This window comes from Mauremys mutica, chromosome 2 (assembly GCF_020497125.1).
Source record: "Mauremys mutica isolate MM-2020 ecotype Southern chromosome 2, ASM2049712v1, whole genome shotgun sequence".
NCBI lineage: Eukaryota > Metazoa > Chordata > Testudines > Geoemydidae > Mauremys > Mauremys mutica.
In genome coordinates, this window is record NC_059073.1 from 68,447,897 (window position 1) to 68,466,464 (window position 18,568).

The following is an 18,568-nucleotide window of genomic DNA, read 5'->3' on the forward strand; positions in this document are numbered from 1 at the left end:
AATTAAAATCAGTGTCTGAAAGCTCTATTTAAAATAGCATCATAGAAAACAAATATAGAAAATAGAAAAATAAAATGTATCTTTTGCACCCATCCTGAGCCCTACGCTTCTCTTTAATTGCAAATTACACATGTACATGACAGAAGAGAACATTAATTTGTTAAATTTATTTTTACCTTCCAAGCTTTTGTCCTTCTCCACTGAAAGCTTTGAATTTCAATCTAGGCTTTACATATTCTTGTTCTTGGTGGTCTTCCATATCCAAGTTAACTTGGCCACCATGCACCAACCGTTGAAGTTCCAAAGGAATCTCCCTTAAATACAAAAATAAACCATTGTCTCCTTAAAGTACACAGTACAAATTCCCAATTACAGTACAGTAAGACATTTCAGTATGGATCCTACAAGAGCCTAAACAATATTTTAACAAAGAGTGGAAAGTAGTGCCCTATCTGTATCAAAATGCAGAGGAATCCAATTGCGCCTACTTTTTCTAGAAGCTAGAGTTAAAAATAAAGACTAATGGATATATAATTAATGTAGTTCATTATTAAGTCACAAGTTGAAATCTAGAGTGCGCTGATACAATGAATAAGTGTACAATCTCAATAGCCACATTCAATAGCAAATGATGTTCAAGCAGATGAAGTTACTGGGGAGTTCTGTGTTTTAAAAAAAGTGAGATGGAATATTGCCCATACATAGATATTTTTAATATTTTGATTGAGAATTTAAAAAATAATCGAGAGGAACAGAATTTAGAAATAATGTCTAAAAATAGTTGCTGGAATTATAATATTATATTATAATTTTTCAGTAATCAAACATTTTTAAAGTTTTCTCAAGTAATCTCTAATGCAAGGGTGGGGAACCTTTTTTCTATGAGGGGCCACTGACCCACAGAAAAAAAAAATCAGTTGCGGGCCACACACAGCCCCACGGCGGGAGGGGGGGCCTTTGGGCTTCCCCTAGGCTCTGGGGTGGAGCCAGAAATGAGGGGTTCAGGGTACAGCAGTGGACTCCAGACTAGGACAGAGGGTTGGGGTGCGGGAGGGGGTGAGGGTTCCGGCTGGGGACGCAGGCTCTGGGGTGGGGCTGGGGATGAGGAGTTTGGGGTGCAGGAGGGGGCTCAGGGCAGGGGAAGGGGGTTGGGGGCCTGAGAGGGAATTAGGGTGTGGGAGGGGGTTTTGACCTGGGGCAGGGGGTTGGGGTGCAGGTGGTGCTGCAGGCTCTGGGAGGGAGTTAGGGTGCAGGAAGGGGGGTTTCAAACTGGGGTGTGGGTTGGGGTGCAGGTAGGGGTGCAGGAGCTGGGAGAGAGAGTTTGGATACAAGAGGGAGCTGAGACCTGGGGGTTGCGGTGCAGGGTCTGGCCACGTGGCACTTACCTGAGGCAGCTCCTGGTCGGCTGTGCAGCGGGGCTAAGGCAAGCTCCCTGCTTGCCCTGGCCCCGCGCTGCTCCCGGAAACGGCCGGCATGTGCGGCCCCTAGGCGGAGGAGCAGATGGGGGCTCTGCGCAGTGCATGCTGCCCATGCCCGCAGGTGCCGCGCCCACAGCTCCCATTGGCTGCGGTTCCCGGCCAATGGGAGCTGTGAAGCTGGTGCTGGAGGCAGCATGCGGAGCTTCCCTGATCGCCCCTGCGCCCGGGAGCTGCGGGGGTGGGAGGGGAGGGCACCGAGGCTCAGGATGGAGACTTGCTGCGGGCTGGATTAAATTAAGTAGTGGGCTGGATCCGGCCTGTGGGCTGGAGGTCCCCTCCCCCCCCACTTTAATGCAATACTTTTTTTTTGCCTGTCAATCAATCAATCACAGTCCTTAACAGGGATCATAATCCAATTCAGGTGAGGAAAAACAGCTTGAGAAATAATTAACTGATTATTATATTGCAGTAGCACCCAGGGCCCTCAATTAGTAACATCGCCCCACTGTGCTAGGTGCTGTACAAATACATACAAAGACACAACCTCTACCCTGAAGATCTTACAATCTCAGACAACAATCAACATGTAAAGGGTGGAGGGAAGAGGGATGCAATCTAATATATACATATACAATAAGAGATATAAAAACTGCTTTGGATTGTTATCGAGCAGAACCCGTTATCAGCATGGACACATGTCCCCTGCAATGGTGGTTGAAGCATGAAGGGACAGATGAATCTTTAGCACATCTGGCACATAAATACGTTGCAATGCTAGCTACAAAAGTGCCATGCAAATGTCTGTTATCACTTTCTGGTGACATTGTAAATAAGAGGGCAGCATTACCTTCTGTAAATGTAAATACACTTGTTTGTCTTAGCGATTGGCTGAACAAGAAGTAGGACTGAGAGGACTTGTAGGCTTTAAAATTTTACATTGTTTTATTTTTGAATGAAGTTTTTTTGTACATAATTCTACATTTGTAAGTTCAACTTTTATGATAAAGAGATTGTACTACAGTACTTGTATTAGGTGAATTAAGAAATACTATTTCTTTTGTTTTTTTACAGCGCAAATACTTGTAATAAAAATATAAAGTGAGCTCTGTACACTTTATATTCTGTGTTGTAATTGCAATCAATATATCTGAAAATGTAGAAAATACACCTCTGCCTCGATATAACGCTGTCCTTGGGAGCCAAAAAAAAAATCTTACCGCGTTATAGGTGAAACCGTGTTATATTGAACTTGCTTTGATCCACTGGAGTGCGCAGCACAGCCCTGCCCCCCCGGAGCACTGCTTTAGCGCGTTATATCCAAATTCGTGTTATATCGGGTGGCATTATATCGAGGTAGCGGTGTATCTAAAATATTTAAATAAATGGTATTCTATTATTGTTTAACAGTGCTATTAAATCACGCAATTAATTTTTTTTAATTGCTTGACAGCCCTAATTAAAACGTTATTGATGTTAAGGAATAGCCTCAACTGTTTTGCTCAGCCTAGCATAATATGAATATTCAAAACGAAGGAGGCATTTGTTGCAGTGAATATGCCGTAAATTATTTTGAATCTCAGTTGGCACTTCTGAGCCTACTGCTGGAGATGGCCATCATATTGAAGAATTATGTTATTTGTGGCACAGGCCAGGTGGAGAGCCAATCTTAGCATCTGACTACATATCACAGGGTATGGGACTTGTAAAGTGCTAACATGCTGCACTCTAACTGCTCCATGTAAACTCTGCTGGCATGGTCTCAAAGGAAATTACACCTCTACCCCGATATAACGCGGGTTTGCATACAACGCGGTAAAGCTCTGACATGCTGCTCTGAGCAGCGTGTTAAGGGTGTTGGGCCAGGCTGGGGCTGAGGGGTTGGATAAGGGGCAGAGGGTCTCGCAGGCTGTCAGGGGCTACCCCCCCAGGATCTGGGAGGCAGGAGCTGTGGGGGACACTTTTGGGGGCCCTGAGTGGCCCTGGGGATTAGCAGGGGGCCGGGAGCAGCCCACTCTGCTTTCCTTGCCCCAGCCCCAGCCGTGTCGCTCGGGGGAGGGGGCTTGGGGGAAGGGATCCCCCCCACACTCACCGGCAGCAGTGGAAGTGGAGCAGCCCGGCCCCAGTCTGCCCCGCTCTGCCAGCTCCCAGCCGCGGCGCTCCGCTTCCCGCCGCAGGTGAGTCCGGGGAGGTTGGGGAAAGGACGGCCCCCATACTCACCTGCGGCAGGAAGCGGAGCGCCGCGGCTGGGAGCTGACAGAGTGGGGCAGACTGGGGCCACGTCACTCCGCTTCCCGCTGCAGGTGAGTGCGGAAGGCATCCTTTCCCCAACCTCCCCGCACTCACTGGCGGCAGCTCCACTCTGCCAGCTCCCAGCCGCGGTGCTCCTCCTCCTCCCGCCACAGGTGAGTGCAGGACCTTTCCCCACTCCGCCCCTCCCCCCCAACCCCCAGCGACACAGCTGGGGCCAGGGCAAGGAAAGTGGAGCAGGCTGGGGCCGCATCGCTCCGCTTCCCGCTGCAGGTGAGTGCGGCGGGGCATTCTTTCCCCAACCTCTCCGCACTCCCTGACAGCAGGAAGTGGAGCACCGCAGCTGGGAGGTAGCGGAGTGGAGCGGGCTGGGGCTGGGCTGCTCTGCTTCCCGCCGCTGCCTGTGAGTGCCTGTCAGGGGGCATGGATAGGGGACAGGGGGATTGGGTAGGGGGTGGGGTCCTGGGGGTGATTAGGGATGGGGGTCTCTGGAGGGGTCAGTCAGGGAACAAGGAGCAGGGAGGGTCAAAGCAAGTTCAATATAACGTGGTCTCACCTATACCATGGTGAGATGTTTTTGTCTCCCGAGGACCAAGTTATATCGGGGCAGAAGTGTAGTTCACATTATCATAATCCGATGGGAATTAGGCACCTTTTAGAGCGAATCAGCAGGTCTCCAAGGAGTAGTTAGAGCATTTTATAAATCCCACTCTCTGGCACATTTTGCCGGTGCTATGTATAAGCCCTAAGAGATTGAATTAATGTACAATTTGCTTTTATAGTATTTAACCATCATAAAAATATGGTGAACATCATATTTTAATAATAAAACTTCAGATATTTTCTTCTGACTGCAAAAAGCATAGATGTGCACCTATGTATTCTGCACAGCAGGAACTAAAAGCACACCCCCTATGTAGATTATCTGAGCATATTTTCACACAGAAATACTTTGCATGGAGTGGCAATGGGTGTGTATATATGCAGATAATGCTCGCTAACATTTAGGCTTCAGAGGTGTCCCCAATGCAGCTTCAGCATAATAAATAGATAGTCTATGGAATAGTCCCATACTGCAGTCCTTCCCCTATCACAAAAAAAGTTTTCAAGATAGGAGGAAATTAAGAAAGCGTACGACATCAATCCTTATAAAATTCCAGGAGGCATAAATGCCTTTTGATCCATTGCAGAGGTCCCTATGACAATATACAGTAACTCCTCACTTAAAGTCGTCCTGGTTAATGTTGTTTCATTGTTACATTGCTGATCAATTAAAGAACATGCTAGTTTAAAATTGCACAATGCTCCCTTATAATGTTGTTTGGCAGACGCCTGCTTCGGCCACTGCTTGCAGAAAGAGCAGCCTGTTGGAGTGAGCTGGTAGAGGCTTGAAACTAGGGTGGACCGGCAGCCCCCTCCCCCACCCCCCATCAGCTCCCTGCTCCCCTAAGTTCTTTGTGCGGCAGCCGCCAGGCAGGCTATCAATTGCCAGGCAGTTCAGCTGACCCTTCCCCCACTGCCCTGTGCTGGTCCTGCCCTCTGCTTTGGAGCTGCTCCCAGGAGCCTTCTGCTTGCTGTGCAGAGCACGGTGGGGAAGAAGGGTGCTAATGTCAGGGTGTCTGTCCCCCCCACTCTCCTGTACTTTATCTCCAGAGCAGGGGGGGACGGAGGGAGCTTGCTGGCAGGAGCTGCTGTTGTCTCAACTTGCTGGTCTACTTAAAAAGGCAATGTACTTGGAGTGGGGTCAGTGTACTTAAAGGGGCAATGTGCATCTCTCTCTCTCAAACACACACAATGTGTGTGTTTCTATCTCTCTCTGCCATGCTGTCTCCCCTCCCTCCATTCGTGTTGCCTTGGAGACTGTGAGGCTACATTAACAACAATGTGTTAACCATGGAGGGCTCAGCCGAGTGCTAGTTCATCATTCAGCAATAAGACATTCCGTGGGAAATATCCCACCCTCTTCTAGCCTCTGACTTCACCACCCCAACCAAGCTTCACAATCATCATTGCTGTGTAAAGTATTAAATTGTTTGTTTAAAACTTATACTGTGTGTGTGTGTGTGTGTATAGATACAGATATCTATAATCTATCAGGGATCGGCAACCTTTGGCACGCGGCTCGCCAGGGTAAGCACCCTGGCATGCTGGGACGGTTTACCTGCTGGCGGGAAGTGGCAGCCAGCACATCCCTCACCGCTTCCCGCAGTCCCCATTGGCCTGGAGTGGCAAACCGCGGCCAGTGGGAGCTGCGATCGGCCGAACCTGCGGACGCGGCAGGTAAACAAACCAGCCCGGCCTGCCAGGGTGCTTACCCTGGCAGGCTGCGTGCCAAAGGTTGCTGATCCCTGATTTTTATTTATATAAGAGAGAGAGAGATATCTATATAGTCTTTTGTCTGGCAAAAAAATTTCCCTGGAACCAAACCTAACCCCCACCCTCCCCATTTCCCCCCCATTTTCATTAATTCTTATGGGGAAATTGGATTCGCTCAACATCGTTTCGCTTAAAGTAGCATTTTCAGGAACATAACTACGTTAAGCGAGGACTTACTGTACACTGTCTGTATCTCTGCAGTAACATCAATCTTGTTTCTGGTAGAAGGATTATTTAATGCTTCAGTACTCAGTTGCTTTACACTGCAGAAAGATTATACACTTTAATATTCATCACTGTTTTATTACTATTTCCTTCTCTGCACCTGATTGCTCTGATATAGTCAGCAAAAGAACCACCATTATAACTTACCCTCTTTTAACAGACTCAAGAAACTGAGCATTTGTTGGGTCTGTGTAAGTTCTCAACTCTCCATCATCTAAACTGAAACCATTCCTCCACAGTTTAAGCAAAATTTGAACCTATTGAGCAAAGAAAATATAATAAAAAACTAAATGAAAAAATTCCTAAGCAATTATCTGCTGATCTTTTTTGTTAGCTTTGTACATATTGGCAAAAATTAGAGAACTGAATCTAAAACAAAACATAGTTTGTAGCAAAACACAGACACATAAGATAGAAGGCAAAAGAAATAAAAACATTGTATTAGTTTTTGTAGAGAGATTTTGGACTGTCATTTTTAGATTCCCCCAAACAAAGTGATATTGACTTCTAGTAACATTTGCACTGTTGGTACAGTTGAGATTACAAATTTACGGTACTGAGACCTCAGACAGATTGGCAACCCTGAACTTCACAATAAGCCTTGACTTTTATCAGTGACATAGCTAACAGATAAAATACAAGGTACACAGAAAATATATGCTAACAATAGTGTACTAGGCTTAACAGGTGATGCAACTGCTTTCAAAATAGCGAATACTGTTTTTGTTTAAAATTGACTTAGCGCCCATAAACTTGCAGATTACTATTACTATTCTAATCGCTTGTGGAATAAAGCAAGAGTTACAGTTACTAATTCCCATACCTAGCTTTATCACTGTTATTTTTATTGTAACACCTAACAGCCCCAAGTCATGGACTAGGACCCCACTGTGAAAGACACTGTACAAACACAGAACAAAAATGCAGACCCTGCCTGCCCCCAAGACCTTACAATCTAAGAAACAATAGATGGGTACAGACAAACTGACCGGAGAGTACAAGGAAACAATGAGACATATTGGTCAGCATGATAGGCATGTATGATGTGTATTCTCAGCAAACCCAGCAGCCTAACCATTGTCATATTTTCTGTAGGCCTCAAGGCAAAGGAGAATTTTAAAGAGGGATTTGAAATAGGATAATGAGTTTGTTTTGTGGATGCTTACAGGGAAAATGACAGCATGAGAGAAAGCATGAAGGTACTTGCTAAATTTTCAGACAAGTAGGTGATCGAGGCTAGGATCATGGGTTTATTGGAGGTAGGAGTCATGAGAAATGACAGGTAGGGAGATGAGATTACTTAAGTATTTATACAAGACTAAAAACGATTATGCAATCCGTTACAAAACATAAAAGAAGACATTCCTGCCCAGAAGAGCTTGCATTCTAAAACAGATGAGGAAAACATTCAGGAAAATGTCTGGGTGAGAGAGTGTGACTTACTGCCAGGGAAAGTTGGTAAGAACAATTCAGGGTTAACAGAAGAAATATGTGGAAGTCTGGATTTACAAGAAGCAGCAAGAGATTTCTCCCAAGCTTGGGAAAAGCATAAACGATGAGGCATAGAGTAGGAAAAGGAGAATGAGGGAGCAGCAGACAGAGATGATTATAGTGCAGAAAAGGAGCATGCAAGAGCACAGGAAGAAAGAAAAGTAGAGATAAGGACAGGGCAAAATTATGCAGAATCTTAAAGGCAAGGATGAGAAACCTGATGCAGTAAGAAAAGAATCCAGCAAAAGGGCTGAAGGGGATAATTATAAAGGCAGAGTAGATGCAGATAAAGATGACTTTATCTCCCTCCCATCTATTCAAAACAGCATTGCTAGAGGTGAGAATTCCAAAGACCACAGAGGAAGTGGGTGCAGGAAGGAAGATGAATATGACAAACGCATAGACAAAGGTTTTAACACTGGCTATAGTTCAATTTTGTTTTTTTAGAGCTTGCAAACACAGGACTTGTTCAGAAATGCAGGGTGTGAATGTAGAGTGCACTAGCCCACTGCACAGCAGCAGGCCACGAGGACCCTGCTACTGTACACTAAAAGTTCTGTCGTGTGCTTTGATTTACTGTTGCTTAATACAACCTGTTTCAAACAGCAGTACGTCAAAGCACACTACAGAACTGTTGGTATGATATAGCAGGATCCACACAGGGACTTAGTGTGCAACAGGCTAGTATGCTGTTCATTCACACACTGGTTTGCCACACACTAAGTTTCCATGTAGACAAGCCCTTAAAAAGGAAGAAGTGACAGAACTTAACACTAGTTATGGTGCGGAAAGAGCAGGAGAAGTCAAAGATAACACCAAGGTTACAAATATGGGAGAGTTGTGGAGTTGACAATGATGTTAGAGAAGAAAAGAAAAAGAAGAAAGATTAGGAGAAAAGTTCAGGGTTGGAGGAAATGAGTTTGAAATGGCAGGAGGACATTCACATAAGTATATCAAACACAGTTGAAGAGATGGACAGAGGGATGAAAATTAGAGGTAGAGAATTAGATTTGTTAGAGGTGTTAGCTCCACATGATTTCAGCTATCTTGAGCACAGATGACAAAGAGATGACCTAGCACAGGACCCTGAAGGGCACCAGAGAGAGAAAGATGCTTTAGTGTTAATTTAGTTTTACTGATATTGTAGTGTAGTTTTACTCTGAAAAGTGACTATATAAAAATGGCATCATCTTAGTTCACAATTCTATTCAGAGTCATGTCTGCTCTCTTTGGTGGCAAGAGTAAACTTTACTGTTCTTTATTCCTGTTAGTACTGCCGACCAACCTCAGCTAAGATTCGATTACTGCTGATGTTTTTTCCATCTTGTGCATCAACAAAGTTGTTTATTAAGCTCCTATCAGTCACACCTATCTGAGTCCGCTGAAAACAATGGCAATCAGGAAACAACTCTTCTATTCTACTCAATTTGTCATACTACGCCCAGCACTTTCACAGGTGTAGGTGAGGGCCCAATTTGGATGTCAGAACATTTATTATTGGTGATGATGCATGATATGGAAAGAATCCTGTTTGACTCTCCCTGGGCAAATAATATGCAAGGCTGAGAGGAAAAGATACATCTTTCTAACTATAAATGGACACAGAAATCACTGAGCTACAACAACAAAGAATACTATGATGCCACTTTTATAAAGAAACTTTTATAAAGTAGAGCCATTTCAGTTGTTTTCTCTTCACCCTAAATTGGACTTAAAATTAGTCAAATATAATATTTATTTTCTTCCTACACAATATCAACTTTAGAAGGATCTTATCTAGCTAGTGAGAATTCCAGTACCTTATTATCAATGACACTCAGTTTTCTATTTCACAGGGAATAAAGACAACACACAAAATTGCAAGTTATGAATTGTTGTGAGATGCTTAATAGGGCTGAATCAACACAACTAATGCCTACAGAGCCTTGAAATATGGTAGGCACCACCTCACAAAATTAAGCGTTTAATTCCAAAGGAGCACTTTGCAACTCAGATTAGAGTCACAGAGCCCTCATAGCAATACAACCCTTTCTTTTCACAACACTGGACCCAGTCAGTCTTCTTTGTCAGACCCCTCTTTCCTCTACCAGCAGAGCTTATGTACTTCATAATCTATGTATTTTTGTCCATGTCGACCCTTTGGCTTTAAGAAATTATTCTTAAAATGTACATTACATGGCTCTATAGCTACTCATTATAAACAAAACTATTGTTATATAAAAACATTATCTTGACAACTTGGGCTTCAAACATTGCAGGATATGTAGCACTATTTTCTGCTATTCAACATTTTACTTACATCTTGCCCATTCTGATTTTCTCCATATATATATTCAGAGCGCGTCCGGGATGAGTCACCCAATCTGTATCCACCACCTGAAAATGACTGATAAAATATTTAAAAGAAAGTTAATTAAAAAAATTAAACAGCCTGAATAGATATGTGAAACAATTTACAAAGATATTTAATGGGGTGCAGGATATAAATTAAAATGTGAACAAGCCTGCTTCTTTAGTTAACACAAACACACAATGTTCTAATTGATATGCCTTCTAATTAGCAAATTAGGTAGTTAGAAATTATAACCATGCTAAGCAGTCAGTGTACTATGAAATGTTAGGATTCGAAATTGAATATTTGCAAGTATTAGTAATATAATTTACAAGACAATAAGCCCTTTAGGCAAAAATAACTATCTTTTTTATACTTACTTTAGCTTTACTAAAATCATCTGAGGCTCTTGCAGCTTCATCCAGTGGAACTGCCCCATGTTCTTTCGCCTCTTTGAAAAGTTCACCAACAATTTTATTGGGATTCCTACTATTAGAAGGCCCAACAATCTGTAGTCCGCTATATTCTGAGTCACCTGAGTAAAATCTTTAAACAATAATGTTCATCAGTGACAATCCTTCTGAAGTAATTGATGGACACCCATTTTTCAATAAAAAAAGCTCAGTAAACAAATGGAGCCAAATTCTGGCACAAAACCTCTTCACTTTGATCACAGAAGCATTCTACCCAGTTCTGGTTTTCTCAATACACAAAGAAGCACTACTAAAAGAATTGTTACAGTGGACCTACAAAGGTATAGAGGTTCCTAGAGGTTAGGAGCCATGGTCATATTTTATAGCGAACACAGTCCTGACATAGCTGTGACTTTACATTCCTTATTTTATGTGGATTCCACCAGCTCCTGGAAAGAATAATCTCCACTGGGAGGTTCTGTGTATGAAACTATGGCTGGTCTGATGAAATGCAGATGCATTTGAAAAATCAGATGCACAATTAACACTGCCTTTGTATAATTGACATACAACAACTAAAAATAGCACCAAAGTGAGATCTTAGGCTTAATGGTCAATTATGGTCACATTTCTAACAATATTAGTTCTTTTTTTAACAACGATTAATTTATATTCTGAGGCACTTTAGAGTCTGCAGTAACTTCAGAGAAAACCATTGGATAAAACAAACAGTAGTAAACATCTAGTTTATTTTCAAAATAGACTAATTTCTAGCCCTTGCATGAGATCCATTTCATAGAGTGTATTAAATAGTTTTATTATCTGTAATCGGAAGTTATATACATATCAGAGAGTAAGATTAAGAAACTAGAAGTGCTAAGGGCTAATATATGCTTAGACACCATGGTGATGGATACTATCCAAATTTAGATAGCTAGATATGATATATTGCCAAGCTGTAGCATCTCTGATTTATGTTCTGTTTGATTTGATTTTAAACAGCTAATAAAATGCTGAATGCTTCCTATTCTCTTTGGGTATACTATTTAAGTATAGGAGGCAAGGTGAGTTGATTCAGGATAAAACAAGTCAATCTGCTGCTGCTTACTAGAATAAAACTGATTCTGCTATCTCAACACTGATGTCTATAAACCAGGGGTCGGCAACCTTTCACCAGTGGTGTGCCGAGTCTTCATGTATACATTCTAATTTAAGACTTTGCGTGCGGTAATACATTTTAATGGTTTTTAGAAGGTCTTTCTATAAATCTATAATATATAACCAAATTACTGTTATATGTAAAGTAAACAAGGTTTTCAAAATGTTTCAGAAGCTTTATTTAAAATTAAATTAAAATGCAGATCTTATTAGTTTAGTGTGATCCTTGCCCTTGCTTTTCCTTGCTTAGTTTTCCTGTGTCTGATGGCACGTATTTGAATACGTTAAGCTGCACACAGGCTTCTGAGTGATCAGTTGTTAACTGGCTGGAACCCTAGATCAGCAGCTGAGGTGAGTGGAACTGGTGGCTGGTAGGGCTAAGCAGGGCCGGAGGCCTGGACCCTGTCTGGCAGGGGGCCTGCGCTGGAACTCCAACCGGAAGCAAGGTGAGTAGGGCTGCGGCGGGGACCCTGGCTGGTAAGGGGCCAACAGCTGAAACCCCAGAGCGGTGGCAGGCTGAGCAGGTCAGCCCGCCCAGCTCTGGGGTTTTGGCGGTGGGCTAAGCATCTCCGCCCGCCCCCACTTTGGGGTTTGGCCGCTGGCTCCTGCGAGCCAGGGTCTCAACCTGCTGCCAGCCTGGGGTTCCTTCACCCAGGCCAGCAGCGGGCGCTGAGAGGGACCGGCAGCAGGACCCCAGCTGGCAAAGGGCCAGCAGTAGGAACCCCAGAGCGGTGGCAGGTTGAATGGCTCAGCCCAAAACGCTCTGGGGCTTCGGCCGCTGGCTCCTGCCAGCTGGGGTCTCAGCCTGCAGCCAGCCTGGGGTTCCTTCACCCAGGCCAGCAGCGGGAGCTGAGAGGGACCGGTGGCGGGACCCCGGCTGGCAGGAGCCGGCGGTGGAAACCCCAGAGCAGTGGTGGGCTGAGTGGCTCAGCCTGCCGCTGCTCTGGGGTTTGGTCGTCGGCTCCTGCCAGCCGGGGTCTCAGCCCGCTGCCAGCCTGGGGTTCCTTCCCTCAGGCCAGCAGCGGGTGCTGTGTGGGCCCCCAGCTGGCAGGGGCCAGCAGCGGGAACCCCAGAGTGGTGGCGGGCTGAGCGGGTCAGCCCACCACTGCTCTGGGGTTTCTATTACATGTAAAAACAAGGAGATTAAAAATGGAAGCCTACAGTTCAGAAAGATTCCGTTTATAGTTTGAAAATTGGAGAAAGCATTTTATTTTAAATAGGGAAGGCTATCCTCCATACCTCATGTCACCATTTCCCTCTAATGAGTCACGCAACCGCCCTTATGTTACCACTTAGAGCAAAGACTAAGATCAACACCATTATGAAGAAAGAAGAAAGGAAAAAAATGTATGAAAAAAATAAAATCTAGATTAATATTCTATTCATAATTGTTATAGATAAATAAGCCTCTGTTTTTACAGTACCTTTGGTTTTCTTTGTCATCACTCATGCTTCTTCCTGGTTTTCTCAAGCTTCTGAAGGAGTCAATTTTTAGACTGCCAACAAATATTTTTTAAAAATTCAGTTTTATTAAAAACATTACTGATATATACACTGCATAATATATCCATTGTAACAAGCACTTCACACTTTATGACTATGTAAAATGGTTAGTTTTTTAATATACTTAAAAAAAAAAAAAAAGAGAGAGCGCGAAAATAAGGTGTCTCAAAAGTTCTGACCTGATGGACTCCATTCAGGCTAACTGTTTAAGTATTTTATAAAATAATTCTAAATTGCTGACACACTGTAATGGCATATGTTCTTTTGGCGACAGTAAATAGTTCCAAATATTCACCATGTAGCAAGGAAAGAATGGAGGGGAGCTCATTTAGGGCCGTACAGCAATGCCCTTATGCATGCTGAATGACAATTTACTCCACAAGTGGCCTCACTAACATCAGTAGGTAACATTCAATGTGAATAAGGGTTGCAGAATCTGGCCCTTAACCTTCAATTATATTTGAAAAATGGCTTTGTAGTACTTGAACCTGCAATGGGACCAACCAGAATTATTATTATTTATTTGTATTACCAAAGTGCTAGGAGCCCCAGTCATGAACCTGGATCCCATTGTGATAGGTGCTGGACACAGACCAAAAAGACAGACACTGCTCCCAAAGAGCTTACAAGCAGTAGTTTCCCCTATTTCTTTCTGTTTATTACATGGATTCAAAAATATTCTTACAGCCAACATTGCACAGGTTTACAGTAAACATTTTAGAATGAATTTAAAAGATACTTTGAAATAGGGAATCAGAACCACTGCACTAGCTTCACATCCATGGGATAGGCCCACCACTGGTGCGAACAGCCATAGCTCCACTGACTTCAATGGAACTTTGACAATTGATGTAGACTACAATCTATCCAAATTAGGGATTATTTAACATTGTGTAAAGGGGGCATCTTTTCTTTCCAAAAGAGATTCATCTGAATCACGGTATATGATTGCCAATAAAGAGCTACAGTTTGCCAGCATATACCATTCTGAAGTATTCAAGATACAGTACCAACCTATTCCCTACATAGAATAGGAAGTAAGTATAACAACTTTGTGGTATGTATTGGAAAGCAGCTTTTTAATAGTGATATCTGTAGATGGTTAACCATACTAGATTGGTGATCTCAACCAGAAACAATCATTATTGTCCCAAGTATGCAGCCTTGGGCTGAATTTCATCTTTCCAGAGATCCATGTGCAGAAATGGACTGTAGGTTTGTCATCAGTCATGGAGATGTCCTCTGGTATATACTCATTTTTTAAAAATGAGATTCACACTGACACATCTGTATAGATGGGGTCTTTTTAGAAAGTCATACAAGCCTTGTGTTTGGTTCATCATGTCCCAGTCACTTGCCACATATAGATTGGATTTTTAAAAAAACAAACATCTTACTGTTCAGTTGTTTTGTATTTGATTCATTTAAACTTAGCAAGATTTTTTTAAAGTTTATTTGAGTGAGCTATAATGAGTCTCCATATATTCTGTTATGTGAACCCTAAGTACTTAAAGCATATTCTTGTTGGCCACAGGCACCTAAACATGCCAGAAAAACAGAGAAAAATATATTCAATTCCTCTTCCATACAGAGGTTGTCCATTCAAGTTCTTTGTTCCATGAAGAATCTTAGAGGATATTTGCCAATTCTCCTATGGTAGATGCTGCTGAGGGATAATTTTGGATAGGGCTTAACGGTCATGGATCATAGTCCTCATGTTGACATGAGCACTGTGATTTCCTGACCCTGAAGAGGCACTTAGGCATAGTCTTCCATATGAATTGCTCCTGCTCCTAACAGTTGTTCCCCCAAAAGAACACAGGTCATATGTCCAAATCTGTGTGACAGCATAACTACTTCTGCATTTAACTTTAAGCCTTTTGCCAGCATCTAACAGAAACAAAGTGGTTGGGAACAGTTGCAGAATGAAGACTACTCAATAAATAAATATATGCTACAAACACTTTCTAAGGAAGCAGAGTGGACGTAGTATTATAGGGTTCCCCATTTTACTCTTCTGTGTTATTATAGCTTTTTAAACAAGCATTGGAATATAATACCTCTTCAAGATTAAATTTCTGAAAGTTGTGACAAAAGCAGTGTTAGTAAACTGAAACAGATTTACAGATGTCAAATAAATTACTAATCCTAATGTACAAAGCACTTCTTACCTCTGAACTGGTACTCTTGGGTTACCGAACACTGTAGCTGGTGGTCTGTCAGAATGGGATAACTTGCCTTTAACTTCATCTTCATATAACCCAGCCAAAGCCAACTACATACAATACCAGACTTTTTAGAAAATCTATAAGACTAGAGATAGAAACTATACAAAGAACAAGAGAATAAACATTGTATGCATTGTTTTAGAAGCCTAGGTTCCTTACTGATTTAGAAACACGAGTGACATTATTCAGAGACTCATAAATATTTGTCTGGATACCTGTACTCTGAAATAAATACACATGTATTTATTTACATACTAAACACAAGTCTGAATTACCTCATTAAGTATGCAATAAGGCTACACTAGCAAAGAATGACAAGACTTTTATACAGAAGCATCTGTTCAGAATACATAGAAAGCACTCACATTACTTGTAAAAGGTTAAGACAAAAATATTCTATATTTATGTGAAACAATGTCACATTACTTTCAATAAGATTGTTAGAGAACACAACAGTAATAGCTTTTAATTTATATTTTTCAGTTCCTATATAACATGTTTACAACCATGACAGAATGTACTAATATTAAGATCCCAATTCAGCAAAGCACTTAAGCATGTGTTTAACACTGACTTCAGCAAGTGCTTAAAGGCTTACACCCAAGCGTAATAACCTGTATTAGAAAAGCTTTTCCCAAGGATAGCCCTAGATGCTGCCATTTCTCTGGCAGATTCAGCTTTAAGAACAGTATGCGAAGGGATACCAAATATGACATTTTTGGTAGCTTGATTTCTATTGCCTTTTACAAAAAATAAATACAACATTGTTAATATTAAAATTTTTATCTCAAAACAGAGTTCTAAAATTTGATTCTGCTTTTCTCTGGAGTGATTAACATTTCACCACATGGTGCTGCAGGGCTACAATTCTACTATGGTTTGGCTTACAAACAACAAACATTCGAATAAAGACAGCCCTTTTCAAGACAAACTGTTTTAGAATCACAGTATTTAATACTGTAATAAGTATTGCAATGAGACGCTCGTTATCCAGGAAAGTAAACTAGTTGAAGAACTGAGGGCTATTAAGAAAATCGTACAGAGTAATGAGATTTCAATAGAACTTTTAAAAGACATCCAGTGTCTCAAACTTAATATGCATTCTACAGATTTGTGCTAGTTAAAAAGGGAACTTTTATTTCAGATAAATTTAACACCGTGAAAGACCATCTACTCAAAAAGCCTGCTTAACTACAAGTCCGATCGTCAACAGTCTGGAAAACTGAAGATGAATGTAACTACTGTATGCTTCAGTTAAAAATGTTAGTCTCAATAGACTCATAGACTTTATCAACAATAATTAAATGTGCAAACCTAATATTAGTAAGGAAAAATGGTCAGGACTGGTCAGCAGTGTATTGGCCTTATGTGTAATTTAAACAAAAACAGTAACACTGCCTAGAGTTTCACATTTCTTTTATTTAAGTAATAGCTAAGGGTAGGTCTACACTTAGGTATTGTGTAGAGCAGACACAGCATGCCCAATTAGCATGGGTATAAAACAGTAGTGTAGACAATGGGGCATGGCTGAGTAGAGCAGAAGGCCCTACATACCCTACACAGCTCTTTACATGCCCAAGCTCTTTACATGCCAGCAGCTCTCTGCTGGAGACTTTCACTGCCACATGTAGCTACACACCAGTGAGTGTGCGGCATGTAGCTACACGCAGTGGCATTGGAACAATTTTTATAGTGGGGGTGCTGAAAGCCATTGAACAAAACTGTATACCCTATGTGTGATGAAGCCAGGGTTGTTGGCGCACCCAGCACCAGGACCCCTGGCTACACATACCCTACATGCTGCTGCAAGCATAGGCAAGCATAGACATGGTTTTAAATAATTTTATTTGGAAGCATTTCATAGTTTTAAAGTTGGTGGGGAAAATTAATACTGATAAAGAAATGGTTACAGCTGAGATTTTATAGCATTTCTTTGCAGGACGCTAACAATGGGAGCCAAACTCTCTACAGGCTGAGGCACCTCTCCATTTCTCTAGTGCAGGAGTCGGCAACCTCTGGCATGTGGCTCGCCAGGGTAAGTATCCTGGCGGGCCGGGCCAGTTTGCTTACCTGCCGTGTCGGCAGGTTTGGCCGATCGCGGCTCCCACTGGCCACGGTTCGCTGTCCCTGGCTAATGGGGGCTGCAGAAAGTGGCGTGGGATGTGCTGGCTGTGGCTTCCTGCCACCCACATTGGCCAGGCCAGTGGGAGCCACGATCAGCCAAACCTGCCAACGCAGCAGGTAAACAAACTGGCCTGACCCGCCAGGGTTCTTACCCTGGCCAGCCGGGTGCCAGAGGTTGCTGACCCCTTGCTCTAGCACAGGGAGTCCCAGCCAAATTGCAGCCACTGGGAGCTGCGAGCAGCCATACCTACAGACACTCAGGTAAACAAAGTGTCTCGCAGCCCGCCAGGGGCTTACCCTGAACAAGCCACGAACCAAGTTTGGGAACCTCTGCTCTAGTGTTTGAAAGCCAGGCTCATCCGTACAAGAGGGGTTTTGCATTAAGCAGCTTTAGTCTGGCCTTGCAAACAAGAGCTGGCAGCCTCATCACGCCGGGCTATTAAGTCCTGAAACATGTGGGTCTTGTGAGAGAAGGGGTGTGACACAAAGCCAGCCACCCGCCTCCGCCTGGCGGATCACTCCACACCGTGTGGCACGTTACGGCCCCGTGGGGAGGCTCACGCGGTGGATGGCCCAGGGGCAGGGTGCCAGGGGTGTGCACGGAAAGGGCAGGCAGCAGCAGCCCCCCGCCAGCGCGCAGCTCCCTGCGCCCCGCTCCGCCGGGAAATACAGCGCCTCTAACCGCACAGACCGGGCTTGCCCAGGCAGCCTCCCCCGCCCAGCCGCCCGGAGCACCGCAGCCGCCGGGACGGGACGGCACCTGTCGGGGAGGCGCCACCGGCCTCTCGTTCATCGTTCCCAAGTATCGCCCCGGCCCCTCCGCACCTGTAAGTCCCGGGCCGAGGGTGGCCGGGCATTAGCCCGGGGCCCCTTGTCCCGCCGCGCCCCGCCAACCGCCGCCGCTTCCTGCCGGCCCGCGGCTTCCCCGCCGTCCGCCATCTTCAGCAGCACGGAGGGAGCCGCTCCCCGCGGAGCTGCGGCTGGAGGGAAGCGCCGCAGAGCACTTCCGTAGCCAGGCTGCCATGGCAACGGGGGGAGCGGGACTGGACCAGC

The 18,568-nt window shown here is 43.7% G+C and overlaps 1 protein-coding gene across 5 annotated transcripts in view; it reads right to left on the reverse strand.

Annotated features, from left to right (window-relative positions):
* Window positions 1-18,568, reverse strand: part of UBXN2B (UBX domain protein 2B) — a 40,915-nt gene that overhangs the window by 18,692 nt on the left and 3,655 nt on the right. For 2 of the 5 annotated variants that reach the window (XM_045004731.1, XM_045004733.1), the window contains exons 2-7: window positions 15,335-15,438; window positions 13,085-13,156; window positions 10,470-10,635; window positions 10,057-10,143; window positions 6,414-6,523; window positions 177-314 (exon numbers count right to left, since the gene is read on the reverse strand). In XM_045004731.1, coding sequence (XP_044860666.1) covers window positions 177-314; window positions 6,414-6,523; window positions 10,057-10,143; window positions 10,470-10,635; window positions 13,085-13,156; window positions 15,335-15,438 — 677 coding nt within the window. Of the gene's footprint in view, window positions 1-176; window positions 315-6,413; window positions 6,524-10,056; window positions 10,144-10,469; window positions 10,636-13,084; window positions 13,157-15,334; window positions 15,490-18,340; window positions 18,504-18,568 lie in introns of those variants that run through there. The other 3 variants (XM_045004730.1, XM_045004732.1, XM_045004734.1) reach the window with 3 other exon arrangements.